Genomic DNA, 25,825 nt, shown 5'->3' on the forward strand with positions numbered 1-25,825 from the left:
ATGACTTCAAATACTTTTTTTCCAGCCCCTTCTTGCCTGTAGGGTTTCTTTTGAGAAATTGGCTGATAGTCTTATAGGAACTCTTTGGAAGATAACTGTCTCCTTTCCTCTTGCTGCTTTTAAGATTCTCTCCTTCTCTTTAATCTTGGATGATGTAAGTATGATGTACCTTGGTGTGTGCTTCCTTGGGTCCAACTTCTGTGGGACTCTCTGAGCTTCCTGGACTTCTTGGAAGTCCAGATTGGGGAAGTTCTCCTTCATTATTTGTTCAAATAAGTTTTCAATTTCTTGCTGTTCTTTTTCCCTTCTGGCACCCCTATGATTCAGATGTTGGAACATTTAAAGTTGTCCCGGAGGTTTCAAAGCCTCTCCTCATTTTTTTGAATTCTTGTTTCTTCATTCTGTTCTGATTGGATATTTATTTCTTCCTTTTGTTTCAAATCATTGATTTGAGTCCCAGTTTCCTTCCCATCACTGTTGTTCCCTGTATATATTTTTTTATTTCACTTTGTATAGCCTTAATTTTTTCCTTCATTTTGTAACTGAACTCAATCATTTCTGTGAGCATCCTTACTACCAATATTTTGAATTCTGCATCTGATAGGTTGTCTCTCTCCTTGTCACTTAGTTGTTTTTCTGGAGTTTTGATCTTTTCTTTCATTTGGACCATATTTCTTTGTCTCAGTGCACCTGTTACATAGTAAGGGACAGAGCCTTAGGTGTTTGCCAGGGCGGGGCAATCCAGGTTGCTGCATTGTGGTGCTGTATATGGGTGAGGGGTCAGAGAGGGAACAATGCCAGTTGCTAGCACACTCAGTTCTTGTCCCATTTTCTATCACTTCCTTCGCTTCCTGCAAGCAGATTGTGCTGTTTCAGTGCTGATTCCTGGATGGGTGGGCTTGTGAACATCCTATATCCCACAGGCCTCTCCAGTGGATTCTCCTGTGAAACTGGGAGTTTTTCTTTCCACAACCCCCACAGGTTTTTATAGTCAGAGGTTTTCAGGCTTTATGTCCCCATGCTGGAACCCTGGGTTGTGGGGTTTGTCTCGCTCCCCAGTTGTTCTTCCCGGCTTATCTGCACACAAATGTGGGACCACCCTGTGTTGTATGCCCTCTCTGCCCCAGCTTCCCATCTTCACCCCTCCTACTAGTCTGAATGAATGTTTCTTTAACTCCTCCTTGGTTGTTGGACTTCCATACAGTTTGATTTTGTGGCAGTTCTGATTGTTTTTTGTTTTTCAGTTGTTTGTTATCCTTCTTTTGATTGTGCGAGGAAGCAAATCATATCCACCTACTCCTCCATCTTGGCTGGAACTCCTACCTATGCTGTACCTTACATCCCTGTGACTGTTTTTGTAACTGGACATTTGAACATCTTAATTCCTTCCCTCCTTTCACCCATTTCCCCGAACATCCCTCACATCTGGCAGTCATCAAAAATGTTCTCTGTTTCTATGAGTTTGTTTCTGGTTTGTTTGTTCATTTATTTTGTTTTTTATAATCCACATGTAAGTGAAACTATGTAGTATTTGTCTTTTTTTTCTGACTTATTTCACTTAGCATAATACTCTCTGGGTCAATCCATGTTGTTGCAGATGGCAAGGTTTCATTCCTTTACATGTCTGAGTAATATTCCATTGTATATCTGTACCATCTCTTCATGATCAATTTAACTATCAGTGGATACTTAGATTACTTTCATTTTTTGGCTATTTAAATAATGCTGAAATGAGCATATGGATGCATATGACTTTTCAAATTAGTGTTTTGGGTGTTTTTGAATAAATACCCAAAAGTGGAATTGCTGGGTCCTTCTTTGTTTCTTGTATTTTTAAAATATGTTTGTATTTTTAAAAAGTTTTGTAGGGTTTTTTTGGTGGTCAAATAATCTTTAACTGAAATATTTTACTTTAGTTTTTAACTAGCCAGGCATTGCACTGCACCACTGTTGATGTCATCTGTGATGTCTTGAGGATGGCAGCCATCAACGTTGCAGCCCACACACTGGGCAGTCTCTGGGATCTTTTTAATGGTTCCAGAGGGTTCTCTAACTAAAGATTGGGTGTCACATCTGTCAGGCAATGTCGACAGTCTCATCAAAAGAAATATTTCCAATGTGCTTAATTTTTTTTTTTTTTTTTGCTTCTTTCTGTCTCACGGTGGTTCTTTTAAGTGCTATGTTAATCAAAGCAGAGGCAGAAGGCACTACCTCAATCTAGGCTTGTCTGTTCTGAAATGTCAGTTTCACTGTAATCCTCAGACCCTTATACTTACTGGTTGCTTTGGTGGTGTCATCATCAACCTTTTTTAGAGATAGGCCCAGGGGTCTGTCCTTGGGGACCAGGGCAGATGTGGCACCAACTTCCCCACCGGTGTACCTCAGGTATGTAATTTTAATCTTGTTGGCGTCTAACTTCAGCAGCATTGTGGATGTCGCTGGTGTTGGATGAATGTGATATCAGGACGAGTGAAGAAAGTTGCACCTTAGTCTCCTTCATGAGAGGTGATTGAGTCATGCTCTCGTGTGGTCTGAAACTGGACACTGTGTGTTGGTTCTGGAACCTCTTAGGAACAGCTCTGTTGCAGGCCAGGGTCAGCTGCTGCCTGTGCCTAGCCTAGGGCCACCTTTTATTATCCACAACTGATTTGCAAAGGGTCATTGCCTATGCTGGTCTTAGAGGTACCTGGGAGGGGCTACGCTGTCAACTGAGGCTGGCTAACATTAATGCTGTTTAGCAAGAAGTACAGGGCATGCTGAGGTGAGTTGCCTCTCGTTTGGGGTTTGTAAATTTTTGAGATTTTAGGAAAGTTCATACTAGGAACCAAGACTGCCCATTTGTATTTAAAAGCTGCTGGAATAAGTGTCGCAGGTTCGATTCCTAGTCAGGGTACATGCCTGGGTTGCAGGCCATGACCCCCGGCAACTGCACATTGATGTTTCTCTCTCTCTCTCCCTCCCTTCCCTCTCTAAAAATAAATGAATAAAATCTTTTTTAAAAAGCTGCTGGAACCAACTTGGATGGGCGTGCAAGTTTTGGGGGCAAGGTGTCAGGGAATCAGTAGAATGGGGCCAATAGTGTAAGCCAGGTTAATAGAGATTCAGATTTGTCACCTGCCTGGGTCTGCCACTTGGTTGGTAGAAGGGTTCGACAAGGAATAATGGAATCTGCCAACACTTCTGTCTAGGAGAAAGCTGCCCCTCCAGACCTCACTCTGACTCTAGACAGGCCAGTTCCTCCTTGTATATTCCTGATGCTTTTTCATCTGCTGCCCTGGTGCTAGAACTCAGAGGGAGTGAGTTTATTAGCAAATAAATCCATTGAGGGCCCTTTAAGAGGAATGCCTGGGACTCTAGAAGCCTTCTGTCTCACTCAGCTGCAATTCCAGCTAGTTTTCACAGCCAGAAATTATGGGGAGTTTGCCTTCCTTCACTGTAACTCTGGGCTGTGGAGCTTGGTGTAGGGCTGGGACCCATCACTCTTCAGGGGAAATTTCTGCAGGCAGGACCTCCAGAGGCAAGATATTTTTCCAGATTTTTAATACCCCCATGTGGGTGTGGGAGAAATGGCCCCCTACCTCCTACCAATCTCCACATGGCTTCTTCTGTATATCCTTAGTTGTAGGACTTCTGTTCAGCTAGACTTCAGGTTCTCGATGATGGGTGTTCTATGGTTTACTTGTAATTTTGTTGTCATTGTGAGATGAGGTAAACACAATGTTTACTAACTTTGCCATATTGACCAGAAGTCCATTTTGTGCATCTTAGATATTTCTCTTTTTATAATGGAAGCCTAATAATCATGACTTTAGTAATATTTTCCAAGCACTAAGTTCTAGATAATGTGTATTGTTTACTTTCTTTCCAAATGAACTTTGTATTTATTTAAAATTTTATGTCTTAAAGAAACTTGTTAAAGTATCCTAGAAGAACATATACAGTATGATACTATTTGTATAAAGTTTCAAATATACTATGCAGCCCTGGCTGGTGTGGCTCAGTGGATTGAGTGTTGGCTTGCGAACTGAAAGGTTGCCGGTTCAATTCCCAGTCAGGACACATGCCTGAGTTGCAGGCCAGGTCCCCAGTTGAGAGTGTGTGAAAGGCAACCATTTGATGTTTCTCTCCCTCCCTTGTTCCTCCCTTCCCCCCTCGCTAAAAATAAAGTCTTAAAATATATATACCATGCAAAACATACATACTTATGCATTAAAGCATAAAGAAATATAATGTGAAGATTTTAGATTTAAATTAGAGTAATTAACTGACATTAATTTTATGAGTTTTATTTTGAAAGACAGTTTGCAACCGCTTTTATTTAGAAACAGATGATTTGTTGTATTAATGACTTTAATCAAAATGTTGTATGTGAACTTTCTAAACTGAACGTTAGGCCTTAGTGATGTGCCAGTTGGTTGAGTGTCATGTTGCAAATCAAAGGGTTTCCAATTCCATTCTCTCTCAGGGCACATGCCTAGGTTGTAAGTTTGGTCCCAGGTTGGGGCACATACCAGAGGCAAGCAGTTGATGTTTCTCGCATTCATGTTTTTCTCCCTCCCTTCCCCTCTCTAAAAATAAATAAATAAAATGTTTGAAAATAAAATAAACTGGATGTTATTTTGATCCTTGGATGGGTGAGAGACAAATTAGTGTGTTGTTAGAGATAATTTACCACCTGTTAGTCTTGGGAATAAATTGAAATGAAGATGTAGTACTTATCTGGCCTTGGTAGAATAAAATAGTTGTACACTATTGTTAGCATATTTGATTGTTGAGAAGGTGCTGGACACAGATTCTCTGTAGCTGCTTTGAGATTTCTCATCTTTTAGAGTAATTCAATCATTGGAGCCAGGGGCAGTAGGAAGGCATCTAATGTGTAAGGAAAACGGGTACTTTCCTCAGGGTTCAGGAACACTTATTCCTAGGGATTTGGAACAATTGAAGTAATACATTTACAAGTATGAGCAGAAAGAAGTATACTAAAGATATGCTATGAAGGCACCAGAAATAGTAACTCTTACACTCTTGAAAGCAATAAACTAAACCCTTCCACTGAAAAACACTGGGTAAAAATGAAATTGTTTTCCAGCCTGTTCATTTAAGAAAAGTTACTTCCCTGACCAGTGTGGGTCAGTTAGTTGGGTGTCGTCCCACAAAGGAGGAAGTCTCCAGTTCGATTCCTGGTCAGAGCACATGCCTAGTTGTGGGTTTGGTCTCTGTCTGGGTGTGTACCACAGGGAACAACAGATTGGTGTTTCTCTGCCTTCTTTCTCCCTCCCTTCCCTCTCTCTAAAAATAGATAACGTTTTTTTTTTTTTTTTTAAAGAAAAGTTACTTTATGAGCATGGTGCCATGCTTAAAACTGATTATTAGGTGTACATTAAGCACTGTTTAGCAAAGGGAAGTCACAGGAGGATGAAGATAGGCTTATATGTTGTAAAGTATTGATCCATTTTTTAATATTGACTAAGAGAGGAATAGCACTAAAGCCTGGTGAAATTGTACTTGGGGGAGCTTACAGCCTAGGTAAGAATTAACCAGTATGAATGGAGAATGTGGGCTCATTGTTTTCAAGTTTTTGTAGAATGAATATAAGGCATATGATTGGTGAATGAAGGTGATTCTTAAAAATTATTAGTTTGGGAGGCAGGTAAGCATGATGAAAAATGAGCACCTCTGTTTTAGTTGTTATTAATTGGAAGTTTGCTTAAAATGACATACCACAATAAGAATTGATCTTTTAAAACATTTTAATTAAAAAGTTTTAAATTTTTATTTTTGATTTAAGTATAATTGACACATAACATTATATTAGTTTCAGGTATATACCCTAAAAGTTTGATATTTGTAATACTGGAAGTGATCATCACAATAAGTCTAGTTACCATCTGTCACCCTACAAAGCTAAAATAGTTTTTTCTTGTGATGAGAATTTTTAAGATTTACTCTCATAGCAGTCTTAAACATTCACTATGGTAGTTATTAACTATAGCCACCATGCTGTACATTATATCACATGACTTTCTGAAATATAGAGGTTTTTTTATTTGTGTTTAGTTGAAAGTTGAACATAAATGAGTAAATATGTTTGGGATATATAAGGAAGTGTGCAACAGAATAGAGATGTAGTTTGGTCGAGGACACAAATTATAATCAGAAGAGTGCTGACAAGCTGTGGTAAAAAAAGAAAATAACTAAAGATCAAAGAGGTGAGCTCTCCATTCTGCTTTGTTTTGAGCCAGCTGGTTGAAGGCTTTTTATTTATTTATTTTTTTGTGGTACTTACCTTTTTTCAGAGGTCAGGGCAGGGTTTGAGAGGGGGTTGTCAGAGGCCCGTCCAGAAAGTATCCAGCCACAACTATGGAAAATAGAGATATTTATTGAAGAAGATACAGGATACAAGAAACATTGTACATAGGATAATGATGCCTCTGTCCTCTTCAAAGTAGGTGCCTTGGGTCCTCACCAAGTTCTTCCAATAGCTATCAGCTGCCCCATTGTATTTTTCTGAATCTCATTTACAATCTGAAATCTCTTCCCTTTCAAAGGTGATTTTAGTTTTGGGAAAAGCCAGAAGTGACAGGGCACCAAATCTGGGCTGTAAGGAGGCTGAGCCACCTGCATGATTTGATGTTTTGCCAAAAAATTGCACAGGAGGTGATGTGTGTGATTGTGATGAAGCTGCCAATCACCAGCTGGCCATAGCTGTGGCCTTGTGAATCATCCAAATAGTTTCCATGGAGGAATGTTCAAACTTACCCAAAATTTGATGCAGATAGATCGATGAAACAGAATAGAGAGCCCAGAAATAAACCCACACCTTCATAGTCAATTAACATTTGACAGAGGAAACAAGCACATGCAATGGGCTAAAGATAGCTTGTTCAATAAATGGTGTTGGGAAAATTGTATAGATATGTGCAGAAAAATGAAATTAGACCATCTTCTTATACCACACACAAGAATAAATTAAAAATGGATCAGAGAGTTAACTGTTAGACCTGAAAGCATAAAAATCCTAGAAGAAAACATAGGCAGCAAAATCTTGGACATAGCTTGTAGCAATTTTTTATTGGATATATATGTGCAGGCAAAGGAAACAAGAAAAAATAAACGAATGGGATTATACCAGACTAAAGAGTTTTTGCACAGCAAAGTAAATCATCAACAAAATAAAAAGACAACCCATAGAATGGGAGAACATATTCACTGACACATCTGATAAGGGGTGGATATCCAAAATTTATAAAGAACTTACAAAACTTAACACCAAAAAGCAAAACCCAATTAAAAAATGGGCAAAGTACCTGAATAGATACTTCTCCAAAACGGACATACTGAAGGCCAACAGACATATGAGAAGATGTTCAACATCGCTAATCAGAGAAACTCAAATTTAAACCACAGACTTCTGGCCAAGGTGGAGGTGTAGGTAGATACATTGTGCCTCCTTGCACAACCAAAAGAAGGTCAACAACAAATTTAAAAACAAAAAATCAGAATTGACAGAAAATTGAACTGTATGGAAGTCTGACAGCCAAGGTGTTAAAGAAGAAACATTCATCCAGACTGGTAGGAGGGGCGGTAACAGGCATCCAGAGCAGAGAAGATTCACAGCAAGGTGGTGGCTGGTGGGCCAGGCGAGGCAGCAGCTGGTACAATGAGTGGTCCCACATTTGCATGCAGATAAACAAGGAGGAACATCTGGGGAGTGAGACAGACCATGCAATCCAGGATTCCAGCATGGGGAAATAAAGCCTCAAAACCTCTGACTGAAAAAATCTATGGGAGTTGAGGCAGAGAGAGAAACTCCCAGTCTCACAGGAGAGTTTGTTGGAGATAATCACAGGGTCCTAGAATGTACACAAACCCACCCACCCAGGAATCAGCACCAGAAGTACCCAATTTGCTTGTGGATAGCTGCAAAAGTGACTGAAAGTTGGCAGAGAGCTGAACAATTATCATTCTTCCCTCTCTGACCCCTCCCCCACATAGAGTGCTGCAACCTGGGTTGCCCTGCCCTGGCAAATACCTAAGGCTCCATCCCTTACTATGTAACAGGTGCACTGAGACAAAAAAAAAAATGTCCCAAATGAAAGAATAGATCAGAGCTCCAGAAAAAATTACAAGTAAGTGATGAGGAGATAGCCAACCTATCAGCTGCACAGTATAAAACACCAGTAATCAGGATGCTCACAGAATTGGTTGAGTATGGTCACAAAACAAAGGAAAAAGTGAAGGCTATGAAAAGTCAAATAAAGAAAAATGTACAGGGAACCAACAGTGATGGGAAGGAAACTGGGACTCAAACCAACAGTTCAGACCAGAAATAAGAAAAAACATTCAACCAGAACAGAATGAAGAAACAAGAATTCAAAAAAATGAGGAGAGGTTTAGGAACCTCCGGAACAACTTTCAATGTTCCAACATCTGAATCATAGGGGTGCCAGAAGGGAAAAAGAACAGCAAGAAATTGAAAACTTATTTGAACAAATAATGAAGGAGAACTTCCCCAGTCTGGCAAAGGAAATAGACCTTCAGGGAGCCCAGGAAGCTCAGAGAGTCCCACAGAAGTTGGACCCAAGGAAGCACACACCAAGGTACATCATACTTACATCATCCAAGATTAAAGAGAAGGAGAGAATCTTAAAAGCAGCAAGAGGAAAGGAGACAGTTATCTTCCAAAGAGTTCCCATAAGACTATCAGCCGATTTCTCAAAAGAAACCCTACAGGCAAGAAGGGGCTGGAAAAAAGTATTTGAAGTCATGAAAGGCAAGGACCTACATCCAAGATTACTCTATCCAGCAAAGCTGTCATTTAGAATGGAAGGGCAGATACAGTGCTTCCCAGATAAGGTCAAGTTCATCATCACCAAGCCCTTATTATATGAAATGTTAAAGGGACTTATCTAAGAAAAAGAAGATAAAAAATACGAAGAGTAAAATGACAACAAACTCATAACTGTCAACAACTGAATCTAAAAAAAACAACGAACTAAGCAAACAACTAGAACAGGAACAGAATCACAGAAATGGAGATCACATGGAGAGTTTTCAACAGGGAAGGGGCTGGGGGAATGGGGAAAAAGGTGCAGAGAATAAAAAACATAAATGGTAGGTACAGAATAGACAGGGGGAGGTTAAGAATAGTATAGGAAATGTAGAAGCCAAAAAACTTATGTACGATCCATGGAAGTGAACTAAGGGGGGTGGGAGTGTGGCGGGAGGGAGTGTGCAGGTTGGAGGTGAATAAAGTGGGAAAATGGGACAACTGTAATGGCATAATCAATAAAATATATTAAAAAAGAAACAAATTATAACCACAGTGAGCTTCTGAAGATCTCATACCTGTCAGAAAGGCTATCATCAATAAATCAACAAAGAAGTGCTGGCAAGCATGTGGAGAAAGGGAAACCCTTTTGCATTGTTAGCGGGAATACAGACTGGTGCAGCCACTGTGGAAAGCAGTATGGAGATACCTCAGAAAACTAAAAACTGATCAGCCTTTGACCCAGCAATCACATTTCTAGGAATATATCTGAAGGAACTCAAAACACATATTTGAAAGAACATAACCATCCCTATGTTCTTTGCATCATTATATATGGTTGCCAAGATATGGAAGCAGCCCAAATGTCCATTAATGGATGAGCAGATAAAACAACTATGGGACATTTACAGAATGGAATTCTACCTGGCTGTTAAAAAGGAGAAAATTTTACCCTTTGCTACAGTATGAATGGACCTGGAGAATATTATGCTAAGTGAAATAAGCCAGTCAGAGAAAAACAAATACCACTCATAAATCTAAAGAACAAACTGAATTAGCAAGCAAAACAGAAACAGACTGATAGATGGAGAGCAGATGACAGCTAGTGGGGTGGGTAGGGGGTGGGAGGATTGAGGAAAAAGGACTCATGGACATACACAACAGTGTGGTGATTGCTGGGGGGAGAGTGGTAAAAGGGGATTAAATGGTAATGGGAAAAATATAATAAAGATTAAATTAAAAAATAAGTGGAGATAAAAACATTAAATATTTGATAGAAACACATACATTTTATTTACATATACATTTTATTTGTGTATTAGTGACTAATAACTAATAAAAATGAAATTATAAAAATAAATTTTAATGCAGGTTCATTGCTTTACTTGCTCAGTCATTTTGAATGCCACAGCCTCTTAGTGTGTGTATTCACTCAGTGGGTGTCTGCTGCCCCCACTGACTAGTATAATGAAAGACAATCCTGTCCACTCTTCTTGGCTGCCAGGTTACATTGATGCTGCATAAATTGTTCTCATTATATTAACAATGGCTGGAGGACTTTTTCTGGACAGATTCATATATCTAGGTGGGGAAGTGTTACTCATTTAACTAATTGGATAAAATAGTCTGAGAGATTATTCTGTTGTTCAGGCATTTGATTATTTTTACTAAGCCATTATGATTTTTAAGTTTTAATTTGTAAGGTATTTAATACTAAGTACACTTCTTCATTAAACTATAATAATGACTCTTTGTGTGCAGAATGAACTTGGAATCCAACCTCAAAATACCTTTTTATTTGCTGTTTTCATAAATACGCTTCATCATTTGTATGTTGTATTTCTGATAACCATATTTTGATATGTTTTCACATAAACTATTGGTCTATTTATAAAACAAGACATAAAGATGTAGCAGAGAAGGCAGGAAATACTTGATGTTTTTATGCCATATCTTGTTCTCGGCTTCCTGTCAGTTAAACCACGATGAGAGGAACAGAGACACAGATGTACAGTTGCTGCTTTAATGTCCCATTAGGGAGACCAGTTAAGTATACAGCTTGTTTCATTAAACTTTTGTCACTTGTTGATTTTGGGTATGTTGGAGGCTTGTTTTGTGTTCTATTGGATGTATAGATTACAGTTTAATGTGTTACAGAAAATATAACTATTGCATAATTCAAAGTGTTTAATTTTGTGAAAATTTTATAGGCCATAAAAGATTGGTTGTTTGTATATATGGTATACATTCAATATGAAATGATAAGCTAATATTTTGATCTTGAAATTTTAATATTCTGAGCATTTATTTATTTTTGTATTTGGGTGTATCAAGATTCTTGAATAGCTTTAATGCATTTCAACTTTACGATGAAAGGAAGTCATAGAGGTTGACTTATCCAAGAAAATATAATTAGTAAATGGTAGAACTAGGATTTGAATGCAGGTCTTCTGATTCTAGGTCTTGTGTTGTTTTGGCTGGGAGGTAGGAGAGAGTTTTTCATTAAATTGCTATTTCACTAATTATAGAGTGATTTAAGCTTTTAAGTTTACCTTTGTTCCTTCTACCTGGAATGTCCACCACCTCTTCATATTCTCTTCACTTTGAAAAAATAGATGTTACTTATCCCTAAAGAAATGGCCCACATGTTACTTTTTTAAGAGGTTTTCTCAGGTTCTCACAAGTATTTCTTTCTTTCTCTCTACTCCCTCATCACTTGATTGACTTATTTATTTACATTGTGCATAATCTGTTTACATATCTTTTCCTTTAGTCAGTGAACTACTTTACTTTTGTATACCCAGTACCTAGCATATAATAGATTTTATGAATACATGTTGGATAAACAAATAAATACATGACTGAATTTCTTTTCTTCATGCTAAAATCAACAAACTGATTAAATAACTGTAATGTGGCTCTTTTCTACAGTATTTCTTTATGGTTTAATTGTAAGAAATAATTTCTTTGTCATTTCTCTCATGCTTCTGCACTATTTGTTTTTTTGCTACTTATAGAAATCAAGTATCTTAGTGAAGTTATTAGTGTTTCCACCCTAGTTAAAAGTAGTGATTGTATATTGGTCCACTAAAAAAAATATAACTAAGACTACTTTAGTTTCTTAAATTGCTAAGCATTGAAAATCTTTTGCTTTTGTCTCTAGATTAATCTGATGAAAATGTCTAGATATTCATTGCAGTTCTGATTCCCTCACTGAATAGAGGGAATGATTCCATTTAACACTTTGCTTCTCCGCATATTATTCTCTGTTCTTGTCTCTAAGTCTTATGTGCCTCAGTGATTTGGGGTTGTAGATTGCAGTCTTACTATCAACAGAGCAAGATTTTTTTGCATGTAGGACTGATGGTTAGACCTCCCTATTCTTGGTATGTGTTTAAAAAGTTCATATACTGATAGTTTTTTCAGCTGAAAATTGGTATAGGTTACTATCTTATTTCTAAAATTCAAATTTAAATGATCAAAAGAAAAAGAAGTCAAATCTAAGGATTTAAATCTGCTTTTTTAAAGATTGAAGGAAAAATTATAAAGTTATATGAATTTCATTTTTAAGGAATTTCAGAAGAAGCAACTTTGAGTAGTTCTTTTGTTTATTAAAACCTGATTTAGGCTGGACAGGTGGAAAATAGTTCATAGGGTTTTTGAGTGCTGTTTTACATGTGGGGCTCTCTGGTTTTGTACCATTTGTTTTTTGGTGTTGCTGTATTACTGTGTTTGAATCAGAAAATACATATGTTATCACTCTCAGGATAGTCAGTGAAGTATAGCCTACCACCAGCTAGTCTGGCAAGTGAGTACATCACACATGTAAAATTTTATAAAATGCTAAAACACTAGTCTTTAACCCTTTTAATCAAGAATTTCAATAAGTAATTTTTTTAACAAAAATAAATATCCTTTGATCATATGACCTTATTTGACTTTCAACACAATATAGTCTTAATAATCTTTTAAATTATATTAGTTAATAATGAACATATAGAAAAAGTTATGTCTTTTGTGCTCAAGTAGTTTATAATCCTGAGAGATATGCCATACTTAAATAATTACTGAATAACATGGGAGAATATGCTTTATACCCACTTCTGCTGTATTATGTACATTATTGTGGTTAGCATTTGTAGCTGGTAGAATGTGATTGCCCATAGGGAAGGTGTTTGAGCCCCTTGTCTTTCTTATCTGGCAGACAGGCCCCTAGAGAGTGAGTGCTAAATAAATAAAAGAATGTAGATAGTACTGATAAGTGAAGGTCATCTAGTATATAGGAAAAGACAATACGGTAATAATTTTCTCTTCTTCCTTGAAGTGTTTATTTGTAAAGGGGATTTTTAAAATCCCAATATACTTTATTGTTATTAAATTTCAATAATTTCAAAGTCAAATTAAAAATGCAAGTGAAATAGGGGCCCTGAGATTACCTCTAGGACTCAGGAGTGTCCAACCTTTTGGTGTCTCTGGGCCACACTAGAAGAAGAGTTGTCTTGGGCCATACATTAAATACACAAACACTAACAAAAACTGACTAGCAAAAAAAAGATTTTAAGTAAATTTATGATTTTGTGTCAGATTGCATTCATAGCGATCCTGGGCCATGTGCAGCCCTCGAGCTGTGGGTTGGACACCCCTGCCTGAATCAGCTTTGCCTGCAAGAAGTCTGCCTTTGGATTTAGCTCAATCTATTTTCCCCCAGATTTTTCCTTCCCCTCTCTTTATGTACTTACAAATTGTCTGAAAGGTAAAACATTTCTCCCACAACTCTTAATCTCCATTACAGTAGGAGAGGCCACATTTCTGTGTCCAATTGTTAGGGCTTGGGAAGTTGTGGGAGGTATGGAAAGAGACTGGCAGAAGTTTTTATTCATAGGTTGGAAGATAGCCTGTACTGCCACATTTTTAATGCAGAATATTTTGAGGGGGAACATATGTTTTGATTAGGATCACTAGATTAGAAGCCCCATAAAAGTAGAAATTTTGGTGTTTTGTTCACTGCTGTATTTCTAGCACTTAGAATAGAGTATAGTATATTGTAGGTACTAAGTGTGTATTTGTTGAATGGATGAATAGATGAATGAGCATGAGCTGAAGTCAGACACTTGCCCATACTCTCTCTGAACACCCTAAGTATTCCTTTGATAGATATTTATCATGGACCATCTGCGTAAGATATGGAAGTATGACGGTGACTGTGACAAAGTCCCTGCCCTTATTTTGTTGGCGATCTAATCCTTATATCACTTATATACATAAAGTGAAGTGAATATTACTGATGTGAAGATTAAATGAAAGATGTAGTAAACTTCTTAGCATAGGGCTTGGCACACATAAACTTTGTTCTACATGTTTATTTTCTAAGTTGCTTAAGCTCCTTAAGGATATCATGGGGGTTTTTTTGTATCTGTAAAAACATCAGTGGTTGTTAAAGTAGTATATATGTTTTGCTTTGTAAATTGTAAAGCACTTACTAAACATTAGGTATTACTAATGAATGATAACATAAATTAATCATATTGTGCTGTTGTACAATTCCTAGGTGTGTCTCTATGCCGAAGTATTTTTAATCTAATATGTGCCTGTTACATCTACTAGGGCAACTTTGAATTCTTCAATTTTCCAAGAGTAAGCCATAAAGTAGAAAATACCTTTAATAAAGAGCCAGGTTTAATGAAGCCTTAGTTGGTCAACTGGATGTTTTTGTCTTATGAACATCACCCTGGAGCCCTGGCTGGTGTGGCTCCGTGGATTCAGTGCTGTCCTGCAAACTAAAAGTTCACTGGTTCCATTCATGTCAGGGCACATGCCTAGATTGCAGGCCAGGTCCCAGCTTGGGGGTGTATGAGATATATCTCTCCCTTTCTTTCTCCCTCGCTCTATAAATAAATAAAATAAAATCTTTTAAACATTACCCTGGAAGAAAGTAAAGATTTCTTGCATGTTTATGATAGCAGTATCTACTAAGTGACTAAGTAATTTTTGTCTGTCATGGATATCACATCTTTCTTAATTGAGTAACTGTATCAGCATTATCTATTCAAAATATTTAATACTAAATGACAAGATACAGTTATCTATAGATGCAACTAGTTTATGTACTTCAAAGTTTCACTAGTATCCAAATGCTTATAGGGCAGTTTTGATGTTCAATTGAATAACTTGTAAGAAAGATAATAGGGTAATATATCTTCTTGAAAATCTTATTTTCCTGTTATCCCCTCTTCTAATCTGTAGGTGAAGAACAAAATCTTGAAGTAAGCTAAATTAGTTAAGTGACTTTTGTTTGTTTTAAATAATTTTCCCACACCATGGGGCAGTTTAAAGCCATTGTTGAGAATCTCTATTATAAATAATTAATGAAGAATTTAAGGAGAGCAGATTACACATTGGTGTCTGGAAGCTATAGTGTAACAATCAAGCTATGGAATGTTTGTTTAAGCTGTTCTCATCATTTTTAGATGGTAGTCATCAGATCCCAGGTATGTGACTTGCACTGGGCTTTGGGACCATAGGAACCACACTTTGTTATTGCAATCTGATTTGAACACTTCCAGAAACTTTCTACTTCTTCCCAAATCAAGCCTAAATTCCACTGCCTGACTTTGAAGGCTCTCCATAATATAGTTTGGTTTTACTTGTTTAACCACATTTTCTATTTCCCATTATCAACTCTCAGCTGTTGTCGAGCTACTGTCTCCAAACTCACTTTAGTTAGTTTTGATTCTCTGCACACACACTCACACACACACTCTGTACTCTATATTCTACTATATTTTCCTTTTCCTATAGTCTCTCTACATCCTACTTTCCTTTAAGGTTGAGTTCATATCCTTCATTGTCTGGGAAGTATTTCCTTGACCCATTTGACTGTATCCTCTTCTGAAATACTGTAAGATCGGCCAGCTTTATTAGCATTTAAATAAATACTATCTTTGGTGTTCAGTTTTTTCTCTTGGTCTTATTTCCTGAGCTACATTTTAAGCTTCCCAGGAACAAGTTCATGCATTATCCTTTTTTTTTTTAACCATAGTACTGACGTTAGAGGGGAATTTCAGTAAATATTCATCAACTTCTTACCACCAAGTCAATTGATAGAAGCATAGTTTCTTTTGCTAATGGAAAAGTGTCCATTTTCGAAAGAGAGATCTTTTTATTAGCTCTGGGTATATATCAAATAAGTGTAATAAAACTTTTCTATCAGAGAAAATCTAATGCAAGAGGTTGTTGACATACTTTTAGTTAATAGTAACTAAAATTTCAAATGATTTTAAAAATTGATTGAGAAATTGCATTATGAGATAATACTTAAAGTTTACTTCTACAATTTGTACAATAGGAAAATATACTTAACATGTATAATTTATAAATATTACATTTGTATTTTAAGTATATAAATTACAATACTGAGCTCATACTTTCTACTGCTTCTTTTCATCTCTCATATTGTGGTTTTGCTGCTTCTAATTTTTTGGTGCCATTGAGTTTAGAATCTTAGGTGAGTGCCAGACATCTATGAAGACAATTGTAGGAAGAAACCCATTTTAAGGATCTTCACGTGGACCACCAGAAATTGTTTGAAAATGTATTGAAAATAGTTTTCTATTATTTAAAGAAGAAAGAGGGGTACACTATGAAAACATTAGGTCAGTCTCACACATCAGGAACCAGAAAGTTTTGTGCACAAGGAATTTCGAGGTCCATCAAATTTATTGGAATTTGGGAAAAGGTGAAAATGTTTTGCTTCTCTGGAGTTTATATCCTTAAGTTTGGTCCCCCTATGATTTGGAAGAGGACCCTATGATCACAGATGTAAAAGATTATGATCATCCAAGAGTACGTGAACATGGCAATGAGTACAGACAGAAACCTGAGAAAGGGTAGTAGTACATATACGGTTTAAGGGGGAAATGGGGCAGGCTGACTTTGGCTTCTTTAATACTGGGGTGGGAGAGTGGGCCATGAGGGACTATAAAATACAGAAATGTTGGAATACCTGTTTTTGAGATGAAAGAGAAGAGTACTAAAATTGTGACACTTTTAGGCTTTGTTGGTGGATGATTCCTGTCCACCTTTGCAGTTTATGTGTTCAGATATCCTGTTATACAAATCTGACTGGCCATGCTCTTCTCAACCCTTTTGCAACATCATGAAGAACCACTTAAGCTCTCTTAATGGATTCAAAGTTTTTCCTGTAGATAGTGGAAGCCATTGATTAGTTTTAAGTAGAGGAGTTAAGTTGGACATATTACCATTTTTGATAAATTACTGTTCCTGTAGGGTGAAGAACTCCACTGCAAGGGTGCTAGAGTAAAGGTTATAAGAACCCATCAATTGAGTACATGGAACAGCTATCACCTACTAATGCAGTCCATGACTATTAAGCTATTATATGACCTTTAAATTTTGGTTTCAGCTTATGGTGTGTCTTTTTGTAAGAGTATAACTTTTTAGACAGAATACAGAATCTTCTAGACAGAAGACAGAATACAGTTTCTTCTAGAAGAGTATTGTGTAATGTGGGAGTTGGAGGTGGCAGGTGTCATGTAGCAAAATCTCCTGGGGGAATTGAACAACATTTCACTAGATTTTCCCCTTCAATTTGGGCCAGAGTGAAAGACTGTTACTGATGAGAATCTGCTTATGTTCTCAGATGGGGGAACCATTGCACTAGAGCGTAGCTTCTAAGAAGAAGAAAATATTCAAAAGCAGAATAAACAACCACAGAAGTGAAACAGAATTTCTTGCAAGTTGATTCTTGTTTGTTATAGAGAGAAATTTTTTAATTACCTGAACAGGTTTTGTTGATAAGCACCTTTTAGCATGTCTGTGCTTTTGGATAGGTATATTTTTGTCACAGTTCAAATTTATGATGCTAGAGAGAAGAAAGTATCTTCAGTCAGTTGCAAAATAAAAAAGTACTAATTAATACCATTTTGATAATTATCACTTTCAGCCTTTTGAGAAAGAAATCAAACTTTTTTCATGACCGAGGATAAAACAGTATTTGATTACTGTTGGATATTTTTCTTTGGTTTTAAATTCTCTTGTTTTCAGAACATGCTCAAAAAAAGGGTTAATCTTGAGACCACAGGTATGGACAGGTCTAGCTAGGTATGTGATCTGTTTGGCTGTTTTGCAAGGTGCTATAAATGCTGCCAGAGTGTAATCTGACACCAGGTAGGGCCAAGTGGCATATGATGGAAAGTGGAGAACACTGTGAAAGAACTGGAATTTCAGGTTTGAGTAGTGAGTAATTGCAGGCTGCCCTCAGAGTCTTGAAACTGTTCATCTGGGTGTCAGTTTAAAGGTGAAAGCCTAAAGTGAAGTCAGTCAGCCTGGTTCATCTGATCATATTAATTTTGTGAGGTTTTTTGGGGTTTTTATTTTCTAACATGGTTGAAGCTAAGGTGAACTTTTTTAGGTTTCCAAGGCCTACTTCTGTTTTGCATATGTCACCAGAAGCCTGACTCTGAGACTTCCTATTTTAAAAAAAACACCAGTTTGTGCTTTGTTTGCACTACTTTTGAAAAAGTTCTAGATACTTCACTTCCCTTTATCATCCCCATGCTCCCCACTTACAATGAAAGATGCCTAAGGCAGAATAATTACTTAAAAGATATTGGTGGTAATACATATGGTACTTGCATGGTTCTAAGAACATATTTTAAAACTTTTAAAATTTTTTCTTAAATTACTAGAATATTAAAAAATTCAAAGGGAGTATGGAAACATTTTCTTTTTGAATTAAGTTATGATTGTTTCTCTTGTGACATTCATTAACTTGTATTTTTCCCATTCTATTTTGTGTATGGAATAGATGATTTAGAGAGGGCTATATTTTGAGATTTTTTTTTCCAACTGGTGTCTTTGTTTGTCTGTTTTCTTATTAGTAGGAACTAAGAAACTACCCTTGTTTGGGGAAGCTGAAATCTGGTTATTTACTATAAATACATTTTAGTGTGGTTATTTTTTCCATATCCACAAATTTTTTAATGTAAGTCATAGTAATATTGTATTTCCAGGACTAGCAAGAAAAATGTAACTAAAAATTTAAAGTATTTTAATGAGTTAAGTTGTGGTAGCTTTATAAAAAGGCTTAATAATGTCCTTTTCACTTTTTAGGCATAGTACAGGTAAAGCAAGATGGTATGATATGATAGTGCTTGGGAAAGAACAATAATGGTAAAACTTTAAGATTTAAGGCAATAATAGAAAAATTTATAAACTCTTGCCTCTGTTGTTCCAGGTAAAGATATGATTGAAAATGATTTAACAGCCATCAAGAGGTTACATGAATTAGTGTACAGACCATTGCTATAGATATTTGTGTAAATTTCTTATTTTTCCAGATATTCTGCTAAAGGAAAATACTAACAAAGTTCTATTAATGTAGATCCTGGGTTCCCTCTAGCTTTTGTTACCATCAGTTGTCTGTGTGACCTCAGACAAGTCAAGAGTGCCCCAGCCCAAATTAACCAGCTGTTCAATGAATGCATTTTCGTAGGTAATTGTTTGATCTTTTTCAGATCTAAAATTGTGTGACTTTATACTTTTAGAATAGGCAGGCTCTTGGAAGATTGTACAGAATTTTATTTTGATACCACTGATTTATTATTTTCACTTCTGCTAGGAGCTAATTTGAAGCATTCTAGTATTTTAGAAAACAAATGAAAAATCCTAAGTATGGTCTATTATATAAGAATTACAATCATTACAGTTTATGGATTTATTGCTTTCTTCTTACTTAAATAGCTTCTTGCTCTCACTTTCTAATTCTATTGTCTTTCTGTTTTATTTCTTTTAATGTAATTTTTTTCCAAATATACCTACTTTTCTTAAAATAGGTATGTTGATATGTTGAGAAGGTACTTGGCATCTGGGGTTACTACAGAAATCCAGCTCTCTAGATACTCCCAACCCTATAAATATATACATATGTAAATATATTCATTTATACACACACACACAAACACTGTCTGAATACTTCATTAGAGGTAGCCATTCAACAATCCTGTTGCCCTAAGCTAGTGAATTTTACCTTCTCTGGGCCAGAATTGTCTTATCTAAAGTAAACCCTTTTGCTTTTTTTGTCTGTTTGATTGGTTCTTTTTATTTATCAAATTTTCTATTGAGTATCATAAGTTGGTGGCCTAGTAGCTTCCAAGGGGTAGCAGTGATTTTTTTAATATAGTTATGAATTAATAGGCTTTTAGACCCTGTGTTTAAAACCCTTTTAAGAAAACTTAAATTGCACTCAATCAAGGATTGAGAAAGAAAGCATTGGAAATATTAAAAACTGATTTTGATTTTATAATACCTGAAATCTTTTGTAATAAACACAAATTAACCATTTTAATTGGTTGTCGTAGCCAACATGGCTTGCTCAGGGTTTTGTGTTTATAGTCAGTGCATTCATTTTGTTTGGAACAGAGACACAATGGAACTCTGTGAAAGAGAAGATTGCCAGACAGGGTGAGGTCCTAGTTCTGAAGCACCTGGATTTATCAGAGTTGTCAAGTTTTTAGGCACTGGAATAGAATATGCTTATATTAGTAATGGGCTCTGGTGTTCTTTGTTGGATTCTTGCAAATAACTGTGGTAAAGGAAACTCCCAGGGAGTGTGAAAGTGGGACTTTAAGGAATAATCAGTTACCTGGCATTCACCTGTTAACATATCTCTTGCACTATACTTAGACTATAATGAAGCTAATTTTTAATTGAGTAACATTTATATGCCAGGCATTCTGCATATGCCTTTTGTATCTCATCTTCATAACAACTCTAGATTTTGGCTTATTCATTATACCCATTTTATAAAATGAGGAAACTATGGCTCACACTTATTTTGCAGAAAGAGGAGACTGAAACTATGTTAATTGTCCAAGGTCACAATGCAGAATATTCAAACCCAAGTGGTATGACTCCAGAGCATGTGCTCTTGTTTTGCTTGCTTTACTATTTTACCTTAAGTCTGGAGCTTATTTGGGTGATAAGAAGCTAGGAATCTTATTGCTGAGGCATTCCTCTGGAATGTCTCCTTGAAAAATAAGTATATGGTCACAACCCAGTTAAAAGACATGAGAACCTGGTAGGGAAGTTTTTATTATTTGGGAGATGCCCAACTAGATGAACTCTCTAACTGTGCAAATATTAACTGTTTATGTCTTTGTGTTGAATGAACTATTTTAACTTATTTTTCCTACTTTTTAAAGACTGACACTTTGAAAATAAAATATGTTTGAAAACTATTAACACAGCAGAGTATTCCCAAATAATAGTATATAGCTAATAATAAATTTAAAAAAATTTTAAATATACTGAAGACCTTATAATTTGTTAGAATAAAGCAGAGGTCTTTTTTTGTCCTCAGTCTGAGTACCCACACTTGTCCATACAAGAGCAACGTTGAGGAATAAAATGGTAAGTTCAGTTTTGGACATGTTTTAGACACACTGAATTTGAGGGACACTGAGATGGATTTATCTAACGGCATAGTGATTTGGAGATCAAGAGCTGAATTAGAGATGGAGATTTGTTTTTCCCCCATTTAACATAATATTTACTTTGAAATCTATGTTCCAAACTACTAAGTATAAATACTGGGTATATTTAGTGGCAAGGCTATATATTGTAGTCATACACAGACTCCTAATTTAGAGGATGAGGATTCTAGTTGTAATTCTTTTGTGCTTTTGGACTTTGAGACCTTGGGGCACAGACCTCGATTTGTTTACTCATGATAATTGAATCATTAATCTAGATGTTCACACTCATCTAAAACACAGGGGCTTTGTTATTTAAATACCTCTAATATGTAAAGGTGATAACACTGGATCAGGAATGAGAAAATTTCTTCCCAAGAACCACTTTTGGTGCCATAGGTTACATATTGATTCAGAGAAGAGGAAGAGCAAAATAGAGAAAGTGAAAAAAGACAGTGTCAAAGGGCTAATTAAATCCAATAGGAGAGTTCAAGCGCTTTTCTTTACTGACACATTTTCAGTTTATGAACATCTGTATAGAAATGAACAAAAGCTACATACCAGAGTAAAGGTATCTCTATCCTAACAAATGGCTTAGTAAAAATGGGCAGTCATTTTAGTTTTGGATTATTGCTCTTCATTGTAAGCTATATGTTAATTACTTGTTCTTATTTTTGAGATTTGAAAAAATCACTAAAGCACAGTAGCAGTGTATAATTGCTGCTAAGAAAAAGTATGCAATTGTAGTGGAAAAGAAAGTGAAACTTAACTTTACATAGATGTGTTCACATTCATATTAGTACAGTGTCACTTTGTGTTTGTGAACAAATGGATTTTTGAATAGTTTTTGAAATTTAGCTTTTTACAGGAAAACTTTTGTGTTAGGATAATGGTTTCCTCATTATCAAAAGTACTATAGTCATTGTTTATTAAGAATATATGTAAAAATAGCTTAGATATGTAATGATAGATTTTTAAAATAATATTAATATAATTATTTTTATTATCACTATGGGCAACACAGTTTTGATAGGTACAGAAGAACTTCTATTTATTTTTATTTTTAATTAAAGTTATTAGTATACATTGTTTAATTAAGGTATGTGGGTTTCAGGTGTACAATTCAGAAGAAATTTTAGGCAATGGTTACTTACCCAGAAAATCCAGAAGGGTTTTGCTCTAATTATCTTGATACTTGGCACATTGCTTTGCAAATAATAGACACTCAAACATTTATTCAATTGGATTAGGGGACAATTTTCAAATGTGAGACAACGTACAAGTAATGCTAACTTTGAGGCATGGGCAGTAATTGCTATATTTTCGAAGGTCCATATAGGTCAAGGCATGGAGGTTAGGAACCTTTGTGAAAGAAATGGTACTTCAGTTGTGCATTGAAGAACAGAAAAGATGTGAAAGAGTGCTGAGAATTAGAACCAGTATTCCTGGAATGAGAATAACAAGTTGAGAAGGGAGGCAAGAAATAACTGTGGTTTGTGTAGGCCCATAAGGAAGCAAACTGTATAGAAGAATTGGGTTGGGTGATTAAAGGAAAGATGATAAGTAACGTTTGTCTAAGGTCAGTGTATGTCCTATGTTTACATCTCTGTGATCAATTCATAGCATTTTATTTTCCCCTTTAGATATAGTACATTGCTCAAAAACTACCTGAATGTTCTAAAAATACACAATGCTACAGTTAACTCATTAAAAGGGGTGGAGTAGGTGAGTGTGGGAAACTGCTGGGTTAGAATTTAGTCAGTAGAAATATCACCTGAATTGAATTATTAACCTTTATATTATTTCAATATTTAGTTAGGGAAATCAAGGTGTAATCCATGATTACCCCTAGTGTATAGAATATATATAGGGAATTGGCTTTGCTGAAATTAGGAAACCCAGTATATGATTTGACTAGCACATGCTAGCTAGATTTAAGTTTTCAGGGAAACTCATTTACCAGCTCAGCTTCATTATTGAACTTGTCTCTTTAAAATTAAATTATAAATGCTGTTTCAAAGAACTAGGTATTACTTAATGTGATATATTTTTATATCTTCGTCTTTTCATTCTCATTTATGGCCATAACCATATGATACAATATTTAATAAAATTAAGATAAACTTCTAAATTAAAATTTTCCTTTTACTTTTGATCACAGTGGTAATTTTTTTTAAAAATAGGCAAGCATCTTTGGAAGGTACTTTTTAAGCATTTCTCCCTCCACTGTGAAATTGTTTTCACTCTTGAGTTGCGCTTCTGTTTTTCTACCATTGTAAAGTGCAGTTCTTTGCATGTTCTAATTTGCCATGACGTGGTCAAGTGCTGTTTCCTTCCTGTTGCTTGCAAGCCTGTGCTAGAGATAAGGATAGATTTCAGTGCATTAAAAAAGAAGCCACTGAAGACAGGCTTAAGCATGGTAAAACATTCTACTTATCAGAAACCTTTTTAAAGAACAGAAAGAATGGGCTTTAATTCCTCCTTATTTTTAAAAGCTCATAAAATAGTACTTACTAAACTTGAAATGTATTAGATTTTTAAATTTTTATATATTAGGGCTAATTAGGGATACTGTCTGAATGTTTCTATTATAGCAAAATATACATTATGAAATTACTTGTGGAGTAGCATTTCCTATGTATGTGGTTTACTGGGTTAGTGGAAAGAAGAAAATATGTCATTTACTGTAATTACAAACCTAGTTATTCCTGGGTAATTAGATGTACATTTTTAAATATTCAGTACTTTAACAGTAGTTTAACTGCAGGGAAGAGAGAATAGCTTCATTTTCAGTAATGAGAGGTGATTTTTATCTCAGCAGGAATGAAATGTTCAAAGAAAACATGTATCTAGCTTTTTTTTAAAGCCTGTGTTCATAGTTTTGTTGATTTTGTTTAAAAACATTGATGAAAATACTTTGGAGACACTCCCCTCCATATCAGTTGTTATATTCTAAGTGGGTAGGATTGCTTTTTCGTAACTAACTTAAGCTTTTGTTTTTTTTTTTCAGGCAAAGAAGTTCTAGAGAAGAAAATTGTCAGAAAAATTGCCTCAGTTTGAATATAGTACCAGAAAATTTGAAGATCTTCCCTAAAGAAACCAAGAAAATTTGAAGTACCTTCCCTAAAGAAATCCTGGGTATACAATAACTTCACAGACTTAGCTGGGTTATTTTGTTTTGTTTTTAACACAAATTGCCACTGGATTCTGCTGCCTGATACTTGAACCTGTTTGGAATTTTTCTCATGTGGATCTAAGAGGAATGCTTTATTATGGCTGCTGTTGTCCAACAGAACGACCTAGTATTTGAATTTGCTAGTAACATCATGGAGGATGAACAACAGGTATGAGACATAGAAAAAAATTGGATTTTAATAAATGTATTATGATTTCTCCATTCACATCAGAATTTACTTTAAAAGACAGTAGGAGAAACTTTATTAATGTAAAGATTTAAATAATAAAATTTTGTAGGTAATTGTATCTTATGTTTTAAGTACTTGCTAATTTGTTGAAGAATCTTACCTTAGCTGTGATATTGTAATAAGGAAGCAATACTGTTGGAGTTAGGCTTGTTTTTCTGTAAATGAGACTTACATACCTTAAGAAATTATTTGAAAAGTTTTAGAAGACATACTAACAGACATGTAAATTTTTTAATAGTGTGTGATAGTTTAATAGTTGCTTGCAGTTACATAGTTTTAATATATGTGATTAATTAATATTTATAATCCTAGGCTATTTTTTCAAGCTAATGAAAAGATGTTAGCAGTCCCATAATCATGTATCATCTCAGTCGAAAGCATGTGTCTCTGAGGATGTTATTTTATTTCTTCAGATCTAGATTTTATCATTTTTTAATGAGGGGATTGAACTGAAGAATTTCTAAATTGGCTTTATTGAATTTATACTTTATTGAATTAAGATGTACAAATTACTGTTTCTGGAATGTAAAAAGGGTCCAAGAAATACTAAGAAAAGGGTCTCAGTTAATTGTAGCCCCCCTTTTTGGGGCAGGGGTGGATAAAAGGTTTTTTGGACTTTGTAATTTACTTCATTTAAATGATGTTATATGGGACATGATGTGGGAGAAATAGTGTGTTAGACTTAGTGTACTGGGAAAAATATTTTGAGGACCAGTAGGTTTAAAATATGTCTAGTATAGTTGATTTATATACTGAAAGAAGCCTAATTTCAAATACCTATCTTTAATAGATCAATTGTAATATGTTATGGTTTTATTCTAGAAACAGTTACTGCAGGTAATAAAACTGATTCTTACTTTTGGCAGGGCATTATAATTTCTTAGCTATTTGTATCATCCATTGAAGTGACAGAATTTTTTAAAAAGTGATAAATAAACCTGCAGAAGATCAGAATTTGGATTAAGGTGCCTTAAAATCAAGATGAGGTTTGGGTATGGATGCAAAAAACTTTGAGGAGGAGGATTGCTTGGTCCCAATTAAAAATATATTAATAGTTATATGATTTTAATCTAGAGATAATAGAAAAGATATTTTAGGGAGAAGAAAGCGTTTTGAATTTGTTTTAAAGCAGGACGTTT

At 35.5% G+C, this 25,825-nt stretch overlaps 1 protein-coding gene across 6 annotated transcripts in view; it reads left to right on the forward strand.

Annotated features, from left to right (window-relative positions):
- The window catches only part of ELF1 (E74 like ETS transcription factor 1), a 125,662-nt gene that overhangs the window by 44,685 nt on the left and 55,152 nt on the right, over nucleotides 1–25,825 (forward strand). For 3 of the 6 annotated variants that reach the window (XM_045839004.1, XM_045839009.1, XM_045839005.1), the window contains exon 2: nucleotides 24,272–24,605. In XM_045839004.1, coding sequence (XP_045694960.1) covers nucleotides 24,534–24,605 — 72 coding nt within the window. In that variant the 5' untranslated portion in view covers nucleotides 24,272–24,533. Of the gene's footprint in view, nucleotides 1–10,792; nucleotides 10,816–21,177; nucleotides 21,200–23,631; nucleotides 23,681–24,271; nucleotides 24,606–25,825 lie in introns of those variants that run through there. The other 3 variants (XM_045839008.1, XM_045839007.1, XM_045839006.1) reach the window with 3 other exon arrangements.

The sequence above is a fragment of the Phyllostomus hastatus genome, unplaced genomic scaffold (genome assembly GCF_019186645.2).
Source record: "Phyllostomus hastatus isolate PE091 unplaced genomic scaffold, TTU_PhHast_1.1 phas_contig_29, whole genome shotgun sequence".
In the NCBI taxonomy this organism is placed as follows: domain Eukaryota; kingdom Metazoa; phylum Chordata; class Mammalia; order Chiroptera; family Phyllostomidae; genus Phyllostomus; species Phyllostomus hastatus.